This window comes from Musa acuminata, chromosome BXJ1-5, assembly GCF_036884655.1.
Source record: "Musa acuminata AAA Group cultivar baxijiao chromosome BXJ1-5, Cavendish_Baxijiao_AAA, whole genome shotgun sequence".
Lineage (NCBI taxonomy): Eukaryota > Viridiplantae > Streptophyta > Magnoliopsida > Zingiberales > Musaceae > Musa > Musa acuminata.
In genome coordinates this window covers 46,251,379-46,277,839 of record NC_088331.1, presented here as the reverse complement: position 1 = coordinate 46,277,839, position 26,461 = coordinate 46,251,379, and the positions used below count along the sequence as shown (strand labels likewise).

Here is a 26,461-nt window from a genome sequence, read left to right as displayed (position 1 = left end):
AAAAGCACTAAAAAATAAGCATTTTCACTCTTATCGATAAATTTTATGACTGCAAATTCGCAATACATCACTGAACCTCAGCAAGTTGTAACCTTTTTTGCTACTTAACATCTTTACACATGAAAATGAAACCATCAAAAGACTACCAAACTGGTTTAAAAATGAAATTAATTAAAGAACTCAGCTGTGTATAATTTGATTTTTTTTTGTTCAAATAATAAAGAAAATGATTGGAAGAAGACAACCAAAAGAAACTGAGATCAGCACTCTGTTGCTCAATGTTTGGAGAACATGCCTTGGGTCAATGATGAGAAATCATAATCACTAAGTGAACGGTTATTATAAGTAGATGTGGGCAAAGACGCATGAGGCTTGTTTACTCCATCAGCAGTAGTTTCTCCATTTACAGAGGCAGAGGTCCCTGGTGCTCGTCGTCTGCAAGATGAAAATTTAAGGCTCGTCAAAGTAATGTAGAACATGAAAAAGAACGCAAGCAATCAAGAGAGAGGGAGACTGGGAAGTGTTGCACATTAATCTCCAGTCTCCACAGATTGCTAATTCTTCTGGTTATTTTAAATGAAAATATAAGTATTCCATTAGTTGAGGCAACTCATTTACAAGATTGTATCACGAGAGCAACTTTTACCCTGCAACCCATTTAATTCTTCCAAATGTATCATAAAGTTTCCTAATAAGTTATTTTTTCGGTTAAAAGAAAATTTTACTGTCAAGACACTCACAAACAAATCTGTGTTAACAAGTTGACACTAGGGAACCCCCTCCCAGTATGATTACTCCCCTTATACTCATCTATGATCAGTAATAATTTCTATGAATATCTATCACTATCAACATATCCATGTATTACCTCATTTTCCATCTCATTTATTCTCGACAATGCTGCCAAAGGTCAATAAGCATCAACGAAAAAGAGGGTAGTAAAAAGTTCGGCTTCACAATCTCTTCGCTTTATTTTGATAGCCCTCACAAATATCAAGGTCATTTCTACCCCTTTCAAGGAGTTGATCAATGGTATCCTTGCATGCTCCTAACACCATTTAACTGAAGATTGGCTAACATTCTCTCATTAGCAAACTTATGGTTTTACTTCTGTAAATATTCAAAGTACTAATCCACCTTAAATGATTTTTCCTTATCCTCAATTGTTATTAGTGTGTCGCCATTCATTATCCCATTTTTATTGGTAATACTGATGATCCATCTCACGTCCTCTCTGCTTCATCAACTTTTTGATATGTCAGCAGATCAACAAGATGCACAAGGATCTGCAATCAATGCCGACTAGTTGGCATACATATTGTTATTGAAACTGTAAGGACTCAAGTATCAGACCTCTTGAGGTTACACTTCAACATCATAACATGAGTAGAATCGAAATTTAATAGAAGGCTTGTGACATTACGTACCTAGATGCAGTAACAGGACCATAGCTCCCAGAAGGATGGGGGCAATTCATGTTTCTCATCTGCTATAAGAAAAAAGAAAGAGAAATAAGTCAGATTTCAATGCCTTGGGAAAATACCAGTCCCTTTTAAGTCTGTTAAAGTTCATCACCTGACTTGAATTATTGGAATACAGCTGTCTAGCTAGTGGCACATTTCCTGGAACCTGATAACTGAAGTTTGCCCAACTTTGTGCCGAGATGTTTCCTGTTATTGTGCTTGAGTCACTAACACTTCGTTGGTGAATTCCTCTGGTAGAAAATGCTGGATGTGCATCCCCAGATTTATCAGCAGCCATGGGAAAACCATTTTTCTGGGGAAGGAATGGTTGCTGTTGTTGATGAAGTGCAACTGGAGATATCATACTGGACTGTGAACCATCATGTATAAGCCATTTTCAGAATAAAATTGCAGATCAAATAACAATGATACAGAATGATATTTGCCACAAATGAACAGTCTAGGAAGGTAAAAATGAATAGATTCTCAAAAAATCCTTATGAAGATTTCACAATATAATTAATATATAATTTTATAGTATATACTAAGTGAAGATATAAAAGTTCATAAAAAAATATTGATTTATAACGATAAACAGAAGCATGAAAAGTTAAATATAGAACTTGGGTATAGGACTATATAAAACTCAAAAAATAAAGACAACTTTAAAACCTTGGAAATCTATAATAATTGATTTGATACTTATTAAATCAAAACTATTATACTGAATATAAGTTTTTGCTAAAGAACAGGATTTTATCAAAGAGGCACAGGATATCAGTTTTTACATATCTCTGGAGTTTTTTTTGAGTTGAAGGCTGCAACAAAGATGTTGAACCATTAAATAACTCCTTGAACCCCACTGTAGTTTCAGTCTTACTTTTGACAAATTTTGCAGTGTCATTCATCTCTGAAGCGGTGGTTAATTCTGCAGCTGGAAGTAAAGAACACTGAAGTCAGATCAGGAAACCTATGATCAGCAAATGTGTTTTACCTCTAACTTATGAGTACAAAATTAGCGTTAAAGATGCATGTTGAGATAAAGTAGAAAAGAAGAGCATGAGCAGTAATTAATTTTTTTAAAGTAAACATAATAATTGGGACTTAATTATGCAATAATTATGAATGAATGAGAAAAAGGAAGATATAAGTTCCTTTCCAATTTTTTAAAGCAACAGTTCAGTATGACTTACACTCAAATTTTACCCATGCATTATCATCAACAAAAGATGAATCTGACCCATTTTCACTTGGACTATCCACAGAAAGCATGTTCAACAGATCAACAGTGTGGGCAACTTTTGAAGGCATGGTTGTTGTGGCATTAACTATTGCAGGCGGTAGCTCTGGAGAGTTTGGAGAACCTACCAGGGTTCTCCCTGTTGCTACTACTGATTCAGATGATACCTGGACATGAGAAACTTTCTTACTCTTACCTCATTAAACCAATAAACTGATCCCGAAAGGGGTGAAAAGGAACTAAGGTGCAGCAATTGTAGTTCACAAAAAAAAAGATTAATGAATAGAATAGAATAAAAGACACAGAATATTTGTTTAAAATAAATTTAATTAAGCATTCAAGTTTAGAAGTGTAAACGAGGAAATCTTGCAAATCTGACATACCAATCATCGATTGGTTGTAATGTAACATTTTTTTGTATGATAATCAAATATGAGACTCGAAAAACAGATGAAGCTTCCTAAGCCATTTGTAAATTAATCACAACACTATACATTTCAAAAACTGGTAATCTCAATTAAGAAAATCTTACCTACTGCACTAAGGGTACCAACCACACTTAAGAAGCCAATGTCATCTAATGTTTATCACCTACTAATATTTAATTAGATGCCAATGATATATGTTCACTTCAGAAATGAGGAAAAAAAGTAGACCCTGATTATGCTCATATGGTTTCATAGGATCAAAGTTACAAAACACAGCCAATTCAAGAACAATATGACATTCATGCAAAACACACTTGATGTTTCATTCAGACTTCAGTATCCAAACAATGAATTGAAAAATTGACAATAGAAACCTATGATAAAATCCAGCTTTGAGACCCAAATAAAAAGAAGGTTATAGTTACCAGGGAGGGTATTTTGGGAAGCACATTATTATCTTTCCTTGTTCTTTGCAGTGTATTATCCTGTTTGTCCAAGGACTTCACAATAATATTATTCTCCTCTCCATCTGTATCACTGGATTTTTGCTTATTCTTGGAAGCCATTTCTTCTTTGGCCATTAAAGATAGTTTGAACCCTTTATTCCGAGGCACCCATCTTTTTTCTTTATATCTGAAAAGTGAAGTAGTTTTGTCTACAATTAACAAACATGGAGAATGCAGAAAATATTATAATTGAGGAAATCAATACTTCGCATGGATAAAACTCTCAATCCCAACTCTGCCATAATTTGCGAGCAGTTCTGCTTCCCAGTAGCTATTTGCCCTTTCATTTCCCATCGCTTTACAACAAGATCCCAACACAAAAAAGAACTTAAATCATTTTCATACAATAGTTAAAAAGAACTTAAATCTTTGGCAGAAATGATGATGAAAAAAATATAAATGAATGTAGAAAGGAAAAAAGTATGGCAAGATTCTCACTTTGGATGAAAGCAACCTGCTCTGGAAGCCATGTGTCTAATGTTGCAGACCTTACCTGTATTAGAGAATAGCTATCAATAACATGCACAGACTCTGTATCCTCACATCCTCAATCATGTTATTATTGCTAGACTAAGAGTAGTGAATAGTAAAATAGAACATACCCAGTGCACAAGGGTCAATGTAAAAGATTGTGATAGTGAAGGATGTCATCAAATCTTATTCAAACTTGTGAATGCTCAATGTAAAAGATTTGAGAGATCAACAACAGAATTGAAAATTCATGTATTCATCAATTTATGCTTAACATTCAAAAATCAGATCAAGTTGGATAGACAGGTCACCTTAATTTAAACTTCTAATCCATTCATACACCCCAACCCACAAGCAAAAAATCTTTATGCATAATATAATATCAAATTACCACTTTACTTTTTTCTCATACTTGTTAATGTTAATGTAAGAACAGAATAATTATCCAAGAGAGGGATGAAGACTACGTCCACACACACACATATACATATATAAAGACAATAACTTAAACGAAAAAAATAAAGAAATGAGCAAACATGACAGACAATTAACTACACTATTAACCACGAAATCCAAAATGTGGGCAACTAAAAGTATTAGAAGACCACCATTTACGAAAAAGAAATTAGTCACATTTTTTACAGAAAGACTTTACTCAGGACCACAACAAGAAATTCTAAAGTGTCAATTAGTTGATCAATTGAATCTGGCAATCCAACCAAGAAGAAATTGACAACACTGACATCTAATTCACCATATACTATGCAATTAAACGAAGGCCAGCCAGAATATAAATTAACTTACATTGTGAGTTAAAAACCCCTATCAGGTAAAAAGATGTCTTATTGCCGAGAATACTGATGCAAGAGGCAGAAATATGTGACATCCTTTTTTTTTTTGCCAAAGCAATTGCTGCAATAGTCGACAGAGCAATATGCTACAAGCCTACAACTATGATAAAGTTTAGGAAGTAATTCATGACTGTTGAAATACGAATACGCATTAAATGATTTGTTCAGAATGACATGATAAACAGAAAAAAGAAATTGCATGTTCCTAGCTGCGTCATCAACAACAATGTTTTGCAGGTTACATCCGTAAATAAAAAACTCTTTCTTGGAATTTCTTTTCTACTTCAGAACAAGCAAATATAAATATAAAAAATGCATTAGTGGCACTATAAATCAAGGTATGTAATATCGTATCGTACCGGTATTTCGAGGTTGGCTCGGTATGGTACGATACCGGTGTACCGAGCGGTACACCAGGACATACCTAGCGGTACACCCTGGTGTACCGAATAATTTTATATATTTTTCATACTATAGCACTGCTACAGTATAACACTGTAGCACTGTAGCCCTACTACAATGTAATACTGTAGCACTGTAGTGGTACCGGACGGTCTGCGTACCAGTATGCCGTCGGACTGATACATACCGCCCGTACCATTCGGTACTGCATACCATGCTATAAATAAAATCTGACCTTTGATATATGTACCCCCAAGCTTCTATGGATTCCAGAACATTGCATGCATATAAAAATTCCCAGATTCACGCTTGCCCACCGTGGACCTCTGCAAAATAATGAATAAACATTAGATTCAATGAAAAATCTAAACACAAAGGACTGAAAATTAAAGTTTTCTTGTACCATAAGAAAATGAGGCATTCCTAACAATGCACACAGTGGTATGATACTGCATGCTGACATACGAAAAGGAAACTAGGACCAATGAATAAAGCAACATGTTCTAGTATTGTACTTTTACAGTCAGAAAGCAATTTTCTTTTGAAAAAAACCTTATAAGTTGTATCTAGTACATACTCGAAAGCTTTAAATGTAAATAATTCTGAATCTGACAAAGATCAAGTATACAAATTATTTATACTCTACATGAAATGCTCCCTTGCAAGTTGAAATTAACAGGGGCATTATTTTATCCTAAAAACACAGAGATAATGATATTATGTAGCCAAAATTTGACTACTGTGAAGTAAAATGATGCATACCTTAGATTCAAATTCACGATGTTATTTTTCCAATAATCTAAAGAATCACAAATGTAAAAGGTAAGAATTCAAATGAATTTCCTTCTAGTTACATATCAAAAGAAGATTATAGTTTGGTAAAGACACCATGAGTGGCAACGGCATATAATGAAGACATGCACATGCAACATATGTAAATCTGAGATTCTATATAGATTTTTTTTTCCCCAACTATCCTTACAAGTTCAGCAGTCTATATTCTTTCAAGATAATTATGCCAATTTAAATTAACAAGTCCAGCATTATGCTGATATATTTTAGGTAAATTAGGATTCAACATCCCTATACTGGAAACTGGAAAGACTATCTAAAAGAGACAATTTCCATCTAGTTCAATGCAAATTAAGCTGCTGCCTTATTTTCTTTCTAGCAACTAAACAATGTTCAATCAAAAAGCCTGAGAACAGAGAGAAATTATCCTGTGTTGCATAATAGTTGTCTCCACATTTTTGCCATTGCAGCATTACCACACAGGATAGTTGAATCCATCAAACAAGAGTTGAAAAAATAAGTTGACTTTCAGCTATAGACATGAAAATTTCTTGTAAATTTAGGTTGTTAATTGTCTCTTATTGAAAGAGCAACATGTTTTAGGATATGTATTACATCAGTTTCTTGCAGCTCAAAACCTGCATGCTCTTAATCAGAACCTGAGCTTGCAATGATGTAACTTTGATCTTCCAGGAAAGTTGATGGACAACCATATTCATCATCCATGAGAAATGCATATACCAAAAGTATAAGGGAAGCAAAGTACCATGTCATGATAATAACCACTCTGCTTATGGTATAATACCATTATATTTGATCCTTCCTAGACCCCAATTAGCAAGAGCCTCATGAGTTTGGTCTTGCCATTTTATATAATTTAATCATATCATAGAGTGAAGAAAGCTTGTACTACAACTTGAATCGAGACAAAAGTGTTGGAGCAGCAATACTAAATGTGTAAAAACAGGTTAAATGTGTAAAAATTAAAGTGAAAATTTAAAAAAATAACCCAGCGGTATGCAAGCACTGTCCTAAGCGTATTCCTCAACCTTGTACAAGTGTCGTCGATGAGTTGCCTAAGATACAATCAGGATGATTCTTCTACGAGCATGATCGTGAAGAATCTGAAGACGTTCCGCACTAGTAATGAAAAACAAACAGAGGAACTGAGGAAAATGAGTGAAAATGAGAAAATTTCTCTTTTTTCTTTCTTCCTCTCTTTCTCCATTTTTTTTTTCAGAATTTAGGCAGAATTTTAATGTGTTTTTTGATGCACAATGTTGGCTAGGAAGTGGTTTATTTATAGCCAATCCCAACCAATAAGTACCATGTGGCACTATGCAGACACAATGTGATTTATTTATTTATTTATTTATTTATTTTCATGTGGCACACACTCGCACGGCACATGGGTGGACATGCGTGAACGCCACGCTCGTGCATGGCACCCAGCTATGCGTAAGCCCACTTGTGGCATGTAAGTGGTACTTGTGCAGCAGCCATTACTATAGTAAGGGTAAATGGATAATTTTATAATTATTTAATATGTTTATAAAATAAATTAAATATATGACAATCTTAAGGCTACACATAAATTTAAGTCATCAAACCCAAATATATATGAATGAATTTAGGCCAATCCTATTTTTTAATATTTTTAATAAAATTTCTGAAGCGAGAGTAAAAGAGTTGAGGGAGAAGTCCCTCAACTGTCGATGTAGGATTAAAGTCTTTAAATATAGTGAAGGAGAATTTGGATTTTTTTTGCCTTCAAGTTCCAACATAAGTTAGTACTGTTGTCCAATGAAAAATTGTTAAGATAACACCTTTGCAAAATCTTTGGATAATGTTGGGTTTTAAACTTGTTAATTCTCTCGATTGAAGACCGAAGACAAAAAGCATGAGACTCCTTAATTCATAGAAATTAGAAAGCAAAATCAACAAAGGTACTGGATATAAAAAAACAGATAGTTTTAAGCAACCCTAGCATCACATACCAAACGGAAAAAACCCATGAACCGTTTGTAGGTCCCTTACAAGCATAAATATTACTAGTGTCAACCGAATTAACTGCTTCAAGCAATAATAGTCTTTTGTTATAAGATTAAGACTTCTCGGATGGTTACATAAAAAATAATATTGCACAAATTGATTGGATCAATCTAGCTAACTCCAAAAACAACAATTTTAGCTTAAATTCTTACTTGGACTTGCAATCAGCACATTCCTTGTTCTCTGGCAATTTGAGAAGCCCCTCCAATATCTGCAAATAAGAAGATCAGAGAATATGTAACAAAAGTAGAAACAACCTTAATGTATATACAAATGTCACAGTTTTCTATATCGAAGCCAAATGATGAACCAAGGTGGAAACAGAAACCAACAGCTGAACTTACTTGAGGTTGAGTCATGAGTGTTCAATTTATAAAAGGAACTGGCAGGGTATTAGTCTAACCTAAAATCTTCAGTTTCTAATGTTTGTCTCTACAATTCAAGTTCAGAATTAATTGCAACTCAACTGACGGCCAACAATGTACGGTTAAAAAAAGAAAAAAAAAAAGAAAAGGAAACCATTTTACATAAAGTCAGCATGCAATAGACGAATGTACACAAGGCCTCTAAGATGGCAGTGGCCAAGAAAATAGAAATATGGGGATGTTTCCCATATCCTGCCGAACCGTCTATCCCAATGTCATTGGATGAAAACTCACACCATTCAAAATGGCTCCTTGAGGCCGATCGAAATATTTGCCGCTAGTACTAAATGCCGAAACGGGCACCGGTTATACTTATGATTCACCGAGCAACAAACGGGCACCGGAAATCTCTGATAGCTCGGTCGAATGGCAAAGGTTAACTACAAAGAAGTTAAGGAATCGAAGAGGATGACAAACCTTTCCGTGTTTTTCATCGAGTTCCTTGGAGACGGAGGCCTTCCCGTTCATCCTGTCGCTCCCCCGTTTCCCTCCCGGAACTCTCCAAGGTTCCAAACGAGGAAGAAGGGGGAGAGAGAAAGAGAGAGATGGCGGGATCACTAAGCAAGAAGAAGCGATGAATCTCCTCTTTGCTGTCGATTTATAGCGAAAGGTATTCTTTTGCAGGGGGCGAACCAACGTGCTCTACTCGATGGTGTTTGGAGGTGGTATTTGATTCCTAAACGGCTTCCCTAACCCAACCATTACGTCCCCGCTTCATTTACCTTCCTCGCGGTTGAGGTTGCTGCGTCTGTGGGTCCCGGAAGAACCGGCTTTACGAGTCCGAGTCAGGTGGGTGAGTCGATAACGAGGAAGGAACGAACAACGGAGAGAGGCGCTTAAACTAAATGAAAACTTGAGTTTACATATCTACCCTTCGAAGTTTGGTAATAGTGTTATTTGCCCCTTTAGATTTGAATACAGTAAACATACGGCATACGTATGTAAGATTTTTAGTTGGATAAAATTATATATGATAAATTTAAATGGCATAATAAAAATTTTAATTCGGTTACTACAAATTAGAGCTGTATAATGATATTTACTCGAAATATACTAAAACTATTTATAATTATTATTTATATTGGATATTAACAATATGCAGAAAGTCTTAATATTTGAAGGAATATATATATATATATATATATATATATATATTATTATTATTATTATTATTATGGCCTGGTTTTGTAGCTCATTCGCCGGCCCGCTCTTTACCGGAAGATCGGAGGAGGTCGCGACCCCAACAGCGAGGCATTGCGGGTCAATTGGCGCTTGCGTCGGATTCCTCCTCATGATGCTCCTCCGCCGCTGCGGCGAACCTCGTGCCTCGGCGGGGCCTTGCCGGTGGTGGAAGTACATCTCTTCTCCGCTCCGATTCCATGTCTTTCTTGCGCGCGCTCGTCGGTTCTTGATTCCTATCCTTTGTGATTCGATATTTCTTATTATTTGTAATCGTTCCATTATGCGGTACCGACTGATTAGAACGTCGGGGCTTCCGCGAGTTTGTACTCTGGGCGCCATTTGTTTATTTTCCGTACAAAACCCAAGTTTTTATCCCTTATAAGGGAAATGCTTGTAATCTATCTCTTTTTTCTTAATTTAATCTACTTTCTATTTCGTACATTAGGGTTTTTCCACTCTCGTTAGCAAATTCATAAGGAAGGAGAGAGAATAGAGAAAAAGCCAAGGGAAAAGAAAAGGAGAAGGAAACGAGGGAATATCGAAGAGAACACCACTTTCATTCGCTTGCTCGGTAACAAAGGGGACGAGAGATGATCACTTAAAGATCTTCCTTTTCTCCTCACTTTTGAAGAGAAAGAAAAAGGCGTTTGGAGCAAGATGGTTCCTTTCATCTTTTCATTTCTCTCCACTTCTCTTTCATGTATTTTAACTGGAGAAAGTCTTTCTCCAGTTTTCTTTTCAAGCCATTGTTTCTACAACACTGGATTCAATCATAGCTTATATGATAAAATTATTCTATGCGTTGATTACATCCCTTTGCTTCCTTTTTCTTAGAAAAAGATATTTCTTTGATAACATGTCTCTTTTATTTTTTATTATGCTATTTGATTACTTATTTTTTTCCTTACTCTTTTACAGATCATCAGGGACCACCTAAGGTTAACATGCGGGAAGACCCACTCAGTCCATCTAAATGGAAGGAAGAACATGTGAGTTTTATATACATAGTTTATATTTCTTAGGTGTTTGAGTGGTAGGTTACAAGGAAAAGCTATTGATTACAGTTAAATTTCCTTTATGAAGATTTATTTTCAATGTTAACTATCCTAACTACATTTATTAGTCATTCCTGTAAGCCGCTACACGAATTTGCTTAGATTGTTCTTTATTATCATATAAAGTTGAACTACACCACCTATAACTTATAGAGGCTTTTAAGTGTCATGTTTTAATTAAAAAGGGGCATAAAGATTTTGTATATATCTTTTGTTTGGGAAGCATTTTAGAAAAGAAGAAAAAGGATGTTTTTTGAAGATTTTGATGCATAAATATTTGATTTTGGGGGGGGCATATAAGAGCTTTTAAATATTTAATCGATACATGGTATATTTGCATTTAGAAGGCTGTATTGGATACTGGGTTGCTTTTTGCAGTGTACAACATCACTTTTTGCCTTCATTATTTTGAAGGTAATCTACCTCCAATTTCTATGAAATGAAATAATAAGAAACTAATGTTTACTTATATAACTATATGTAACTATGACACTGTTCCAGGTTTCATTCAAGTGAAAGAATATTTTTATGTTCCATTCTAGAACGTTCTAGATGAAAGAAAGTGACTAGACTTTAATTTGTATTATGGATAACCTAAAGAAACTTCATTTATATTTTAAAATTTGAAAAAGATCATATCCATTTCGTATGAGCAGAAATACTGGGATGAATAAAAGATTCTGCACCATATAACTTACGTAGATGTAGACAGACCCTAGAAATTAAAGTTGTCATAATTTTTTATCAAGTTTTATTATCATATTCTAAGAATTTTACATAATATCTAGATTGTATGTTCAAATAATCTTTAATATTCGTAAAACATATATAAATGATAATAATTTAATATATGAAATGATAACATATCAATTCATTATGAAACTCATATATTAGAAAAATAATGATAATTCTTATATAGTAAATAAAATCATGCATCAGTCATATATAATACATCTCGATAACATACATAACAGTTAGATAACAAAGACGTACATCACACTTGATAGTATACTTTTCCAACAGAGTCATACTCTACGAGATAGATTTCTTTTAACAGTAAATGGGGAGAACCCATATCGTACTTCCAACAACAGATGGAGTGTTATTCCTCACTCATCCAAGTGAGGATACATTTCTCTCAATAGCATATGAAGGAATCGTTTAATCATCACATATAATAGCCCGCTAATCTATGAAGGGAATCACCCTACTTGTCTTTCACAGGGATACATAAACAACTATGATTATTAATTTATATTCATTCATGTATACATCCAAGAAGTAATATGATAAAATATTAAAAGGGATCATGTTTTATGTATGACCTGCTAGATTATGTCTATTGGTGGCCCTATATTGTGATGGGCCTGTAGCTTATTTCACATGTTACACTTCCAATATAGATTACTTAGCATAGTCACATATACTAAATGATAACAATCACATCAATATCATCAATTTAATCTAAAAAATAAGTATTAATAAATAATTATTTTTAAATGATATCTTCAGATAAAATTTTTAAGTTCATCAAATCATAAATATATGAGGCATCAATCTTTCAATAGTCCTTAATTAATCAGAACCCTAATTGGAATAGCCTAATTAGCTTGAACCAAACTTAATTCAACTAGGATCTACTGCAACCAACCTCAAATCCTTATAGAATCGATTTGGAATTATCCTAAACTGGTGTAATTTAGATTTAATTGATTTTAATTAGGTCAACTGGGCTTGAATCGATCGAGTTAGTATAGAATCACCTTGAATCATCTTTAATCGATTAAACCTATCTAATTTAGTCAACTAACAATCTCAAGCTAATAAAGGGAGAGAAAATTGGACTATGTCGCATAATGCTAGCCCAGACTAAATTGACCTACTCGAGCCTTGGACGGGTCACGTGTGCCACACATGCTTGTACCAAGTAGCAAGTTGGGCTGAGGTACAATGGGTTGGATAGAGGGACGACGATATGTTCAGCACCAATTTTATAGTTGGGCGGGCCTAATTTCGTGGGCTAGAGCAAGCCTCACTCACGATTTAGGCTGAGCCTTACTACTGAATTGGGTCATGCCTCGCTTGTGGGTTGGTCATGCCTAGCCATATAGGTTGCGTTATACTTGACCATATGGGCTAGGTCGTGACTGGCCACATGAGCTGGATCATACGTGGTCACATGAGTTGGGTTATGCTTGGCCACATGGGTAACGTCATACATGGTTTCATAGACTGGGTCATGCTTAGTCACGTAGGCTGAACTGTACTTAGCTATAAGGGCTAAAGCATACTTGGTCACATGAGTTGGGTCCTAACCATATGTGCTAGGTCATACATGGCCACATGGGCTGGTCTAGTCAATCAACTTAACTCGAGTCAAATCCAAATCTAAATCGTTTTATTAAATTAGATTTTAATATTTTTAATAGTATTTTTAAAAATTACTAAATAACAATGAACCTCAAATATATTCTTCTTTATAAAATAACTAATTTAAATTCATGATTCCAAATTTAAAACTAATTAAATCATAAAAATTCACACATAATTCCTTGAAACATAAATATGATTACTTAAATGAATTATAACTATTATTAACTTTAAATTAACTAATCATTCTAATATTATAATTCAATGATTATTTTTATTAATCATAAAATTTTAAAATTAAAATATTATTATGCATCATACAAATTATAAAAATTATTTTTATTTTGCTTTCACACACAAAGATGAAAATGCAATATTTATTTTTTTATAGTTCACATACAAAAATAGAATTTGAACTATTCATTTTCTAAAAATCATATCACTCATTAGAAAATTAATTATTTAATTATTTAATTGATTAACAAAATTCCTAACTTGTCCACATGATTAAGGAAATTAATTTTAATCATTTCCTTAACCACACTATACAAACAAGAAAATTAGTAATTTAAATAAAGTAACACATTATTTATGATAAATTGATTTATGTTAAGGGAGAAAAAAATCATCGGTCATTACATCCCCTCATTCTCTTCTATCTAGAATGAAGCTTTAGTGTTGTTACTATTCGTGCAAAATTTAGGGTATGGCCCATAAGCAGATTTGAGTAGGCGTAGATATACAAATCTTTACGAGATTATTTCCTTTCAAATTGATGCAATATAGGGTAGCCATTAACTGAAATCTCGAATCTAATTTGATATTGAACTAATGTGAGCATATATATATATATATATATATATATATATTGATGCAACAAAATAAAGTTGACAAAGGATAACCATAGATAACCAAAGCCAGTAAATATGGTCTTTTAGTATTCCAGTATCAGACCAATGTAATACCTTGGAACCAACTTCCAGATTTCATGACAAACATATTCAATATTGTACTGTCGAGTGGCCATGGCATCATATGTAACAACTAGCATGTTCCAATAAAACTGGCATATAAAATCTATCTTCGGAGCAAGGATATTCTAGTTAAGCATAGCTATTCTCTTATTTGCACACAAAACATGTACTATCAATCTCATAAATCAATGGGATCAGCTTGTTGAATGGTTAAAGTTTCACTACATCTTTTACAATTTTAGCTGAATCAAATTTCTTTGGCAGGTGGGTGAAAAAATGGTGCACTAGATTTGCCAGGATGCCCAGCCTTTCCATTAATTCAAAGTCGCTTGCAATAAAGCATCAGAGAGACATGGCTTTCCTTGGAGAAATCCGAAGTTATGGCTCATCCTTTGGGAAATCTGAGAGACATGGCTTGCAATAAATCATCTGTAATTTTGTTGGCTGCCGATGTAGGAGGGATTTTGCAATCCTCGGAATAACCACAATCCTATTGAGTTGCAACGATTATTTGCCTTTGGCACTCGACCTTCTTATGGTTTGTACTTGATGTAAAGCTCTTTTCTTGGTTCATGATTAAATGTCTCTGTTAAATGGAAAAATCACAAAAATATTACAGTGCATGTGTTTCCAAAAATTATGTGATACAATTATGTTTATTTGAGCAGATTCTTTAAAGCAGAGATGAACATTTTGCATGTTATACAATCTGTGCCTCACTTCCAAGAATTGTTTGCATATTGCCCTCCGTGTTGATTAATATTTCCAGGGAAAGATGAGATAGTTTTCTGTTCCAGAGTCATTTGTTTATGTAATAACATCCTCTTTGTGGATTTGCAAATTGGAATGGCTATATTTCCCAAATAAAAATAATATTTAAATGATCAGGAGAGAGATGTGAATCCGAGGCTTCTGTTAATGGCAAAGATAAATGTAAGAGCCTTATCTTTATTTTGAAACAGTTTTTGTGATTTAAATGATGATCATCCAATTCTTTTCCCTACAACTTATTTCTTCAACGATGAGCTTCCTGTCCTTTTACTTGTTTGCTTAGTCCTAGTGTGACTCAATTGCAAGTCAGCAACTAAGAACAAGTTGAATCTCATGACTCAATTGCAAGAGTCATTAAATGGATGTATAATCCAATAACTCAAAGTATAACATGCCTTTGATCACATGAATTACAGTGTTTGAGCATAAATTGCTGCTGCTAGATCCATCAAATTTTGCATACCACATAATCCATCATCCACTTCCCATGTAGAATAAACCAGGTAAGCAACTACATTTTTTTGAAGTTTCATAGTAAATTTTTTGTTTATTATTTCCAAGTCCCTCTTCAAGAACAAGCACAAATGATAATTTTTCTCAATAAATTTCATCCATATAATAAAATAGTCAGCTTGCTTTGCAAGAAAAGTAACACTCATGGCAAGTAATAATCTTTCTAAATGGTAATTCTCTGAGTTCCTGAAACTAATATTCTCAACTATTCTCTACTGATAGCCAACATCATAAATCCTTTATAAGCACAAATACCAAAATTGATAAACAACACTGATACTCTTTAATCGAAGGGCTAATCAAAGTTATTTGCTTCATATTTTGGCCTTGCTGACATTTCATCAATATATAACATAATTATACAACAATAATAAGATTATAAGTTTTAACTATTTGGGATCAGTTACGTGCATCTTTTGTCAGATATATAAAAAAATCATATATTTAGTTAATTTCAGAATACTTAAATCTTTATTTATAGTTTTAATTAAAAATATTTTTATATCTTTCTCAACCTTTTCTCGTACCATTAACATTAATATTTATTTATAGATCAAAGGACTCCTTAGCATATGTTTATATCATCTTAAATGATTTTTTTCTCATCTTATTCTCTATTGAAACGATAACACAATTATACATACTCTAATAGATTATTTTGTATTTTCAAATATACAAATTATACATAGTTTTAGAGCATCAGACTCTATAAACTATCTCTAGTTTGTATATTCAAATTATTTTTCGATTTGCAGGGATAACCTATTGGACCACCTTTTACTTTGACACTCAACAGATCCCCTTATATGGTACTTCAAATCATGTATTTGCAAGTTGAAGATATTATTCTTTAAGTTATATATCTTTTCTGTATATCCTTTAATTTCTGGACCAATATTGATTATTGATAGTTGACCTCCTTCCAAAATTCTAAATCACATTTTACTTGTCTAAGTATTTGTTGCATGAGCAATATCCAAAAAAAAGGTGACCAGCAAGTTTACAGTAATCTGCACTTAATATGAGAGCGCCAAATTGAATAACTGAACCAGCACACATACAAAAAAAAGTTCTCATCAATTCAGAAAGATAGATCCCTTGGACTGGTGTATATTGCAATATATGCAAGAAAGAGTATAGAAGATTTATTTACATAGTTTCATGTAACTACAAATATACTAGCTGAACAATTGAACCAGCATATATGCAAAAAAATCTAGTTCTCATCAGTTCAAAAGAATGGAACACTTGGATTAGTGTACATTGCAAAATAGAAGAGTACATAGGGTTTCTCCACCTAGTTTCCACGTGTGTTCGGTTGAACACGATCGCAGATGAGGCATGTGCTCCGAGGAATCTATGTTAGTAAATGGGTGTCGTACATGGATGAAGCATACTAAGACCAAATTTTCTGATGCATGGTTTGGAGTTTCCGATTCCGGCCTCTTCGTGCACCAGAAATGCTAATAATCAAGGAACTACCAAGAGCACATGTATCAGTATAACCCATCAATTTTATGCCGAACTTTTTGCACAACAATTCTAATCTACCCTTGTCATTGTCACTCACCATTTTCATTTGGTGTGCTTGCTCTCTAGATATAAGAGCATATAGATAGAATTCTTGAAGCGGTGGTTCTGATGATTGCCTATGCTCATCAAGTTCTTTTCTCGAGCTGTAGTTCCCAAAGGTGACTCTCATCAGACCTAGTGCTTTTGGGTCCTCAGCTTCAGAAGGATCAAATACAAACGAGAAGACTCCAAATGCTAAATCAGGCTCCTTGAATAAGTCTGCAAGCACTTCACTGTATGATCTTAAGTTCTTCTGAGACAACTTTTTAGAATCGGATTTTCCCATAAAATTTTTCCTCCAAGTCTGAAGAATGCATGAAGCTTCTCTTAGACCGCTAAGGAAGGCACCATGCATCGTTGCTGGATGTTCTCTATTTGTAGCTTCCCCTGCGAAAAATAGCCGACCCCCAACATTCTCTGCAAGGATATTGTAATCACTACCCGATGACCCAACTCGGACATGAGAGTATGAACCACAACAAAGGGGGTCGCTACCCCATCTTGTACACATTGTTTGAATCGGATCAGGCACAAAAACTCCTTTTGGACCATAGATACCTGCATTTTCCAAAAACCTGTTAAAGACTTGAGGTGTTAAAGTCGAGAGCATCTTCAACAATATTGACAAGCATGTAAAAATGTGTGGGTAAATTGCTAAGCTACAACTCACTATTGGATTTACACAAGTTTAGCATCATTTATCAAGTCAGAGCGAGTTTCAGATGATTCACTTTGCTAAAACACTAAAACATTGACAATATGACTGGTCTTAGACTTGGTGATTAGTGTTTACATGAAAGCTCAACAAAATATACTGTCAGCACAACTGAAACAAAATTATGCTACAAAGACAGTACCTCTAAGAATGCCAAGAACACTGTGAAGTGAAGCTACAGGATCGCTATGTTCAAAATTTAAGGCAGCTTCTCCTGCGACCAATGCGATGAGCACTGCACCTCCAGAAACAGTATGATAGCCATAGAAAAGGAAAAATTCACCACGCTTAGATCGATCCTTGCTGAGACATCCAAATGTGTCGATCTCCTCACCCCAAAACACATAAGGAAAGATCATAGCAACCTTGTTTAGCAAGCCAAATCCCAATCTTTGAATTGCCTGCAATTTCTGAGCAGGCAATTCTGGGTCAAATTTGATAGTCCCACTCTTCAACACGCCGAGTGGAACGGTGCAGAGCACCATATCAGCCTGAAAGACTTGTCCGCCGGCAACTACCACCTCCACAAACCCTCCTCCATAAGCAATCCTTGTTACCGTTTTCTTGTACAGGACAGGCACATCCTCACAGAGTGCATTGATCAATCTCCAGTTACCTCCAGCGAGGAAGCAGTGATCACCACCCATCTCATATGGATCATCCTGGTCCCAATGGGCAAGCGACAGATCCGAGAGGCAACCAGCGTTGGCGTACTCCAAATTAGCGAGGTGCCAATCAAGAAGCTCCCTCTCCTCGGTCTTCCTCGCCACGCCATACAACAACTGAAGACGCTCGATGGCTGAACCCAGCGAGATACCGTCGGCGGACTCTCCTAACACCTCCCTCACTCTAGCAGCGTTCTCGAGAAGCTTGTTGAACACCAAATCCACCTCAACGTCCAAACTCCGGTCCACATGGCCTCCGTCCGGCCTGAAAAGAGGGCAATAATCTCTAATCTTGTGAAGAGGTATCCCAAGCTGCCTCGCCAAGACGCCGAGCGGGTTGGCGTGAATGCCGGTGATGACGCTGCCGCCGAGGTCTACAGATGCAAAATTGCCTTGTTTGCCCATCTTTGTGGTGTAGACTCTGCCGCCCGGCCGGTCGCGGCCCTCCAAAACCAAGACTTTGAAGCCGAAACTAAGCAGCTGCCTCGCCGCCGCGAGCCCCGCGAGGCCAGCGCCCACGATGATCACGGATCCCTTGTCGTGCTCATCGAGGAACTGGGCCCTGACGGCGGGCGACACGCCGAAATTGATGTATCCGTGCTCCAAAAGGAAGTCGTAAGCGCTGGAGATCAAGTGGTCGTACTGCCTGCTGACTGTTTCTTTGATTTCGGACTTGGAAAGGTAGGAGCGCACGTTGGCGCGCCACCGGGCGAGGATGTGGTTACGGACGACGATGTAGTCGTTCCGCGCGGCGGCGTCTCCGGGCGGGTGGACGACCCCCGCGGCGGCCTCGGCGTCGAGGAGGGCGTCGATGGGGAAGCCCAGGGAGAGGGCAATCATGGCCTCGGTCTCGGTCTCGCGCTGGCGCTCCTCCGCGGTACGGTTGCGCCGGCGAGGGGGGCGGGAGCCGCCGAGGTGGTCGTGGAGAAGGGCGTCGAAGACGGACTCGTCATAGTTGGTGCGCTTCGCCGCGCGCCGCGTCGGCCGGCGCCCGTCGGTCGGCGGCGGCGGCGGTGGGTGGTCCATCGGCGAGGGTTTGGATCGGAAAATGCGGGATCTTGGCGACGCTTTGTATGCGCGGCGAGGCACGAGGGGCGCATTCGAAGAACGAGGCGGGGTGAGGTTGGGTGCGGTCACCTGCGGTTAACCTAAGGCCGCAGTGCGCCCCCCGGTTCTTGCAAAACCAGGTTGCATTTACAACCCCTCCATAAAAAGGGCCGCTTTCTTGCGTCTTCTTTTAGGGGACAGAGAAGGCCGGGAAGAAGAACCCGCGGGATTCCGCTTACAGCGTCCGCCTTCTTCCTCTGAGGAGAACTGCCCGAAGAACTTATAACAGGTTCTGTTCCTTGTCCTCGAAAGATTTCTCGAACTTCTACACATTTGTTGATTTGTGTCATTGAAACAAAGATATGGAAGTTCTAGGGTTTTGGCTTATCTTCTGCTCAAGGCTTTTCTGTTTGTTTTGTTCGATAGTACGGCCCGTATTTTGTTCTTTTATTCTCTCTTCATGTCCTGTTTGCGTATGTTTACTGATTGAGACGAGGATCTACTGTGACCATCACTGCCGGAACTAAGCGCACAAGATCTGTTTTTGGGCTCAACCAGTTAGCCTCTAAGCTCACACCTAGAGAAAACATGGACCATGTTTGAAGCAGTCTTGTGTTGCTGTCGTTTCACTTGATATGTGATTATGACAATTAGGTGTCTGATGGTTCCGTAATCACAGAAAAGAAGAAGAGGAGGGCTTGGATGGAGAAATCTCCTTATACATATTTTGTGGAAACCCTGTTAAATACTCCACTTTCATGTGTACTTTCATGTGTTCAAATTTCTTCCTCAAGAACATTTATTCTCTTTAGTTGTGACCAAAAGTAAAGACTATAGTCACTTGAGATTCTTTGTTGAATATTGTTAGCTGTATTAGATTGGTGCATTGTGTAATGCAATGTGCTATTTCTTGCTCGATCATATAAGAAATTGTATCTTATTTAGTCATATTAACTGGGCCATTGTGTTAGGTTGGTTAGCTCATAATTTTCATTCCTTAGGAATGAACTTGGGATGCCATGCAGCGAATTAAAAATATTGACGGAAATCATGATGCAAGCAAGTAACTCTTTTGGAGGCACTAAACAAATTTCCAATTAAAATTTGAAAGTTATTTGCTATTTGTCTTTAACTAGTATTATTATGATGTATTCAATGAAGTACTGCACAGGAAAGATGCTATGTTTGTATAACTTGCATAGACAATAATGAAGACAATACAGGAAACAATGACAAAGTAAAGGAAGACTTACAGACCTAAAAAAGGATTCAATTGAAGAGTCCAATAACTAGGAATGTACGTTCTGCATTTGCCATGCTATTTAATACTTGAATTGTCATACAGGCCAAGGAACTGCAGGTTGCTGCTTACCTATTAGACCTCAGGTTGATGCGTTTCAGTAATTTGTCGGAACGGTCCATATCGGTCTGTTTTGGTGTATTGATACATGGTATGTCGGTGTGTACTAGTGATTTGGCAAGGAAGAAAAAGAGGGAGAAGTGGAAAGGGCCGTGGTGGAACAAAGAAGGACAAAGAAAGAAGAGGAGAAAAGAGAAGCAGTAGTGTACCTATGAAGCAACAAAGGCAACAATGAGACAACGACATCATCAAAGCGGTAGCAACAAGGAAGCGTCGAAGCAATAGTGGTGAAGCAACAATAGTGAGGTGACAACATCTTATGAGAGAAGAGGGCTCACGAACTTTTTTTTTTTCCATTTTAACGCTGATTTGGATAGGGCCCCATCATTTCTTTAATTTTTTATTAATTTATCTGGATGCCAAAACGAGGTGGTCTACGTATCACCCCACACCTGGACCGATATGTATCGCCCATGTCATACCGTTTTGGGCAATACAACAAACGTTGTTAGATAACGTTAGACCAAATACAATAAATAGTGATATTTATGAAGACATAACATAGAATCATAAATCAGATTTTTTAAAACCTCTTTGGAACATAGGCATGAGAGGTGAGGCTATTACATTAGACTATTGTAATCACCGATGATTTTTTCTCCCTTAAAATAAATTAAATTATCATAAATAATATGTTGTTTTAACTAAATTATTAACTTTCTTATTTGTGTAGTATGGTTAAGGAAATGATTAAAATTGATTTTCTTAATCATGTGGACAAGTTAGAAATTTTATCAATTAATTAAATTATTAATTGATTTATTTTTTATGAGTGATATGATTTTTAGAAATTAAATAATTTAAATTTTATTTTTGTGTGTGAACCATAAGAAATAAATATTATAATTCTATCTTTGTAATGAAAGGAAAATAAAAATTAAATTATTGGTTATCTTTTGGAGAGAAATCATTTTCTCCTATATAAAGGGGGCTTCCCTTCCCTAGGAAAGGATTCCCCAAAGAGAGAGATCCTCTATTTTTTATTACCAACTTTTATTTATATTTTAAAATCTTTGATATTAGAATTATTATAATTTGTATAATGCATAATAATATTTTAATTTTAAATTTTTATGATTAATAAATAATTATCATTGAAATGTGATGTTAGAATGATTAATTAATTTAATAATAGTTTTAATTTATTTAATTAGACATATTTATGTTTCAAGAAATTATGTGCTAATTTTTATGGTTTAATTAGTTTTAAATTTAGAATTATGAATCTAAATTAGTTAATTTATGAAAAAGTGGATTTGAGGTTAATTGTTATTTTGTAATATGTTAAATTACTTCTAAAAATATTAGAATATAATTTAATAAGAGGGGTCAAATTAGGGTTTAACCTTAGTTAAGTTGATTGGTTATACTAGCCCATGTGGTTAGGTACGACCCTGCCCATATGGTCGGGTGTGACTCGGCCTATGTGGCTACGTATAACTCAACCCATGTGACCAGGTATGGTCCAGCATGACTCAGCCCCTATGGCCAAGCACGACTCAGCTCATATAGTCAAGCACGGTTTAGCTCATGCGGCCAGTCATGACCCAGCCTATATGATCAGATATGCCCCAACTCATGTGGCTAAGCATAACCCAACCCGCAAGCCAGGCGTAACCCAATTTAGTGGTAAGGCTCAACCCAACCTATGAGAAACTAGGCCCACCCAACTAGGCTACTAGTACCAGACACATCGTCGCCCTTCTATCTAGCTCATTGTACCTCAATCTAATCTATTACATGGGATAGGTATGCTTAGCGCACATGACTCGTCCAAGGCTCAAGTGGATCGGTTCGATCTAAACTAGCACTATGCAACATAGTCTAATTTTCTCTTCCTTTATTGGTTTGAGTTCGTTAGTTAACTAAATCAGACAGGTTTGATCGGTCCAAGCCGGTTCAGGTTGATTCTATACGGATTTAAGGTTGGCTTTGTTAGGTCCTAATTGAATTGAGTTTGGTTTAAGTCGGTAGTTGGTTTGAACTTGTTAGTTGACCGAATTAGATATGTTTGATCGGTTCAATCCGGTTTAGGGTGATTCTGAACCAACTTTACCAGTTCAAGCCTACTTGACCTAATTGAAATCAATCAAATCTAAATTAGACCAACCTATGGTGATTTGAGATCGATTATATACAAATTTGAGGTTGATTTCGTTAGGTTCTAATTGAATTATGTTTGGTTCAAGTCAATTAGGATATTCTAATTAGGGTTCTAGTTGATTGAAAACTATTGAGAGATTGATGCCTCATGTTTTTATGATTTGATGATCTTTAAAGTTTTATCGGAAGATGTCATTTGAAAATAATTATTAGTTTTCTCTTATTTTTTAGATTAAATTAATGATATTAATGTGATTGTTACCATGTAGTATATGCGACTATGCTGAGTGGTCTACATTGGAAGTGCAACCTGTGAAGGGAGCTACAGGTCCATCACAGTACGGAGCCACCAATATACATACTCTGGTAGGTCATACATCAAGCATGTTCCTTTATAATATTTTATCATACTGCTTATTTGATACATGCATGAATGAATGGATAATGTGAATGAATACTCATAGTTGAATATGTATCCCTGCCGAGCAGTTACGGCGATTCCCTTTGGGGATTAACAGGCCGTAAGACATGATAGTTAGACGATTCCTTCATCCATTGTTGGGAGAAACGTATCCCCATTTTGGCGGGTGAGGGATACCACTTCATCTGTTGTTGGGAGTATGATATGGATTCTCTCCTTCCGTTGTTAAGAGAGTGCACCATCGAATGTGATGTACATCTTTGTTATCTTATGTATGTCATCGAGATGTGTTGCATGTGATTAATGCATGATTTTGTTTACTACATAAGAATTATCATTGTTTTTCAAATATATGAGTTTCATAATGAATTGATATGTTATCATTTCATATTAAATTATTGATATTTGTATATGTTTCATGAATATTGAAGATTTTTTTTATGATTTTTCGGAGGTTCCTACTAATATGTATGGTTGTTGATATATTGTTATCATAGATTTATTTTCAGAGTAACCTACTACATTATAATAGATTTGAGGTTTGGGTGAAGGAGACTTTTTCGTCACTTATGATCCTACTAAGAAGATGTGATTTTTTTTTCAGTTAAAAAAAATATACTGAAAAAATATTTAGTATTGTAAAAACAGGGATTTGAACTTAAAAGATTAAAAAAAATGTTCTGTAAATTATGAATAATGAAATGATGATTTATTTTTTTTATAAATCTGGGATGTGACAACTATTCTGACAGATAATAATACAACTTTGCATTGCATAAGTGGGTGTTCTTATTGTTATTAATTTATATCAGATTATTTCTTGTAACCTTTGTCATTAAGCTAATTGCTTAGTCACACTCGCTCACACTGTAAACATTTAATGCATGAGCATGATTCAAGTTCTCACAGCTTAGCTCACTCAGACAAGTAGAATACGAGTTTGACGAGAATTTGTCATGTGATCTCACATATAATCATTTTCTGGGCTTGTGGTTTTTCCTTTGGTCTATTGGTTTTAAAACTTCTGTGTGGTCTTCAGCCTGCTACCCGAGGCTGGAGAACATTTGACTGAATAACTTTGAATCCTCATATCCAAGAGGCACCTAAATAATAAATAACAATAACTGTTTCTGATTCTTCAAATTCAATCCTTTATTGCTTGCAAAATAATGGTGTTGCTACTGCTCTAGTTATCTGGTTCTGACTGAGTGGCTTATGAGATCCAAATGTTTCAAATAAAATCCAGCTGATTGACCTTTGCTTGTTGGTTAATTGAAGTCTCAGGATGAAGAATTGGCCTCTCGATGGCTGGGGAAAATTCTTGCTTGTTAAAAATGTCCCGAGCTGCATTTTGCCCTTGTAAATGGCAATCTAATTTGGATGGGATAATGTACCCTGATATATAACATGATGTGGGATAGAATATCCAATCTTCATCTTGATTGGATAGCAATTTTAGTTTCTTACTGTTGTTTGCCCATTTTATTTCATATATGTTCATAACAAAGATAAAATACATGTGTTCCATAACAGATTAATGGCCCAACCATATGGATGAGAAACTACAGAGCTCTGATGGGAAGAGTAGCAATACTTATTGGTTAAGTTTCTGTTGGGTATCATAAGGAATCTAATGTTTTAAGGTAAAACCAAGCCGTCACTAAGAGTTCTTCAGCAAAAATCTTCCTGGAGATGCCACTCTAGCTATGATAGCTTCAGTGTTTATCCTTTTATTCTGACAGTTGAAGTCCTTGCCTATGCAATGGTTGTGCTTGTTTTCCACTTGTTACTGGTAATCTCACTATTCATTTCTATCATTTCCCTTTTCAACTGTTAGAGGGGAAGTCACTATCACATTTGTGCTCTGCATCAAGAATTTACTGGTGATCTGTCTAAGATGGTGATGTTGAAGAAAGGAGATAGGGTTTCATGAGCATACACACCAGACTGATATCCTTCATCAGAAGAAAAGGTAAGAGTTGCTGGAAACCAAGCTGCAAGTATGAATTTAAAATCTTAATTCTTATTGTCTGCTTATCTTTTCCGAAAAAGAATATTGATATATAGAGTCATGGAATTTGCAGTGCAATTAGGCTTGGCTTAGTTCCTATCATGCAAGAGTTAGTATTTATTAATCTTGTTTTCTTTTTGTGTTTTCTTTTTGACCTTTGATTAGGTAACTTACTTTGAGCTCTCACATGCTGATCCAAGATGATTATTTTGAGAAGGCTTTTACATATATATGTCCATGATATCTTGAAACTACAGGAAATTTTTACCTTATATGTCTTATTCAAGGCTCTTATATTTATCTTATATTTTGAGCAGGCTTTCACATTATTATTTTTATCTTATATTCTTACCTTAAAGGTAAGATTGTGTACATTGATTCTCTCCGGACCCTACATGACCCCACATCGGTAGGAGTCTCGTGTATTGTGTACATCCTTTTTTTTTTTTTTTTTTCTAATATGTTATTCAAGTCCAGACTTGATGCCGATTTTGTTTTCTTCATCAACCATCTCGAACATGAATCTTTCCTTAATTGTCATTTTTCATTGTCATTAAATCAGAAAATTTCAAATGATACGTTCATCATTTTTCTTCTTGTCATCCTTCACTCTCATCCTGTCCAAGGCCACTTCGATAATGGATCCATCAGTCTGGACATCCATTCAAGAGGAATGCCCACTTGCACGGTTCAAGCAAAGCTTTTGATCCATGAAACCCATCATCTGGGAAATCTCCAGTACAACATCTCATGCAGGCACTGCCAATTCACTCTGCTGGATGCCCTTCTCCAAATTAATCTACACCAAGACAGCCCTTTTCTCCCAGATCATAGAATGATGTATAGATCCTGAGCCACCATTAAATTGCCTAGGATAGATCTCTCAGGAAGAAATGCAAGTTTGCCTGGGGTTTATGTGATCCTTCACACACTTTCAGCTAGAACTATCTAAATGATGCCTGTAAGATTGTGAATTAGGCTAATGGATCTGTAATGACTAGTCATAATTGTG

At 35.8% G+C, this 26,461-nt stretch overlaps 2 protein-coding genes and 1 long non-coding RNA gene across 5 annotated transcripts; 1 reads left to right on the top strand and 2 right to left on the bottom strand.

The window, feature by feature from the left end:
- Window positions 1–8: 8 nt before the first annotated feature.
- Window positions 9–9,206, bottom strand: LOC135674646 (ADP-ribosylation factor GTPase-activating protein AGD5-like). Of its 2 annotated transcripts, none has more exons than XM_065184698.1 (11): window positions 9,048–9,206; window positions 8,358–8,416; window positions 5,597–5,687; window positions 4,076–4,130; window positions 3,843–3,933; window positions 3,557–3,764; window positions 2,657–2,870; window positions 2,252–2,397; window positions 1,576–1,833; window positions 1,428–1,489; window positions 9–435 (listed from the first exon to the last, which is right to left on the bottom strand). In XM_065184698.1, exons 1-11 carry the CDS (start codon window positions 9,096–9,098, stop codon window positions 276–278), a joined length of 1,395 nt encoding a protein of 464 aa, XP_065040770.1. In that variant the 5' UTR covers window positions 9,099–9,206; the 3' UTR covers window positions 9–275. The 2 variants fall into 2 exon arrangements, with proteins under 2 accessions (XP_065040770.1, XP_065040771.1); XM_065184699.1 differs by having other exon boundaries at window positions 1,428–1,486.
- A 612-nt stretch (window positions 9,207–9,818) lies between these two features.
- LOC135674645 (uncharacterized) lies at window positions 9,819–14,878 on the top strand. The gene is made up of 3 exons (XR_010513665.1): window positions 9,819–9,983; window positions 10,731–10,801; window positions 14,476–14,878. It is a non-coding gene; the product is annotated as an uncharacterized LOC135674645 (long non-coding RNA).
- Window positions 14,879–16,589: 1,711 nt separating this feature from the next.
- Window positions 16,590–19,783, bottom strand: LOC135674644 (lysine-specific histone demethylase 1 homolog 2-like). Of its 2 annotated transcripts, XM_065184697.1 has the most exons (3): window positions 17,925–19,783; window positions 17,066–17,625; window positions 16,590–16,973 (listed from the first exon to the last, which is right to left on the bottom strand). In XM_065184697.1, the coding sequence occupies exons 1-3, from the start codon at window positions 19,471–19,473 to the stop codon at window positions 16,959–16,961; spliced, it is 2,124 nt and encodes a 707-aa protein (XP_065040769.1). In that variant the 5' UTR covers window positions 19,474–19,783; the 3' UTR covers window positions 16,590–16,958. The 2 variants fall into 2 exon arrangements, with proteins under 2 accessions (XP_065040769.1, XP_065040768.1); XM_065184696.1 differs by having other exon boundaries at window positions 16,590–17,625.
- Window positions 19,784–26,461: the final 6,678 nt, after the last annotated feature.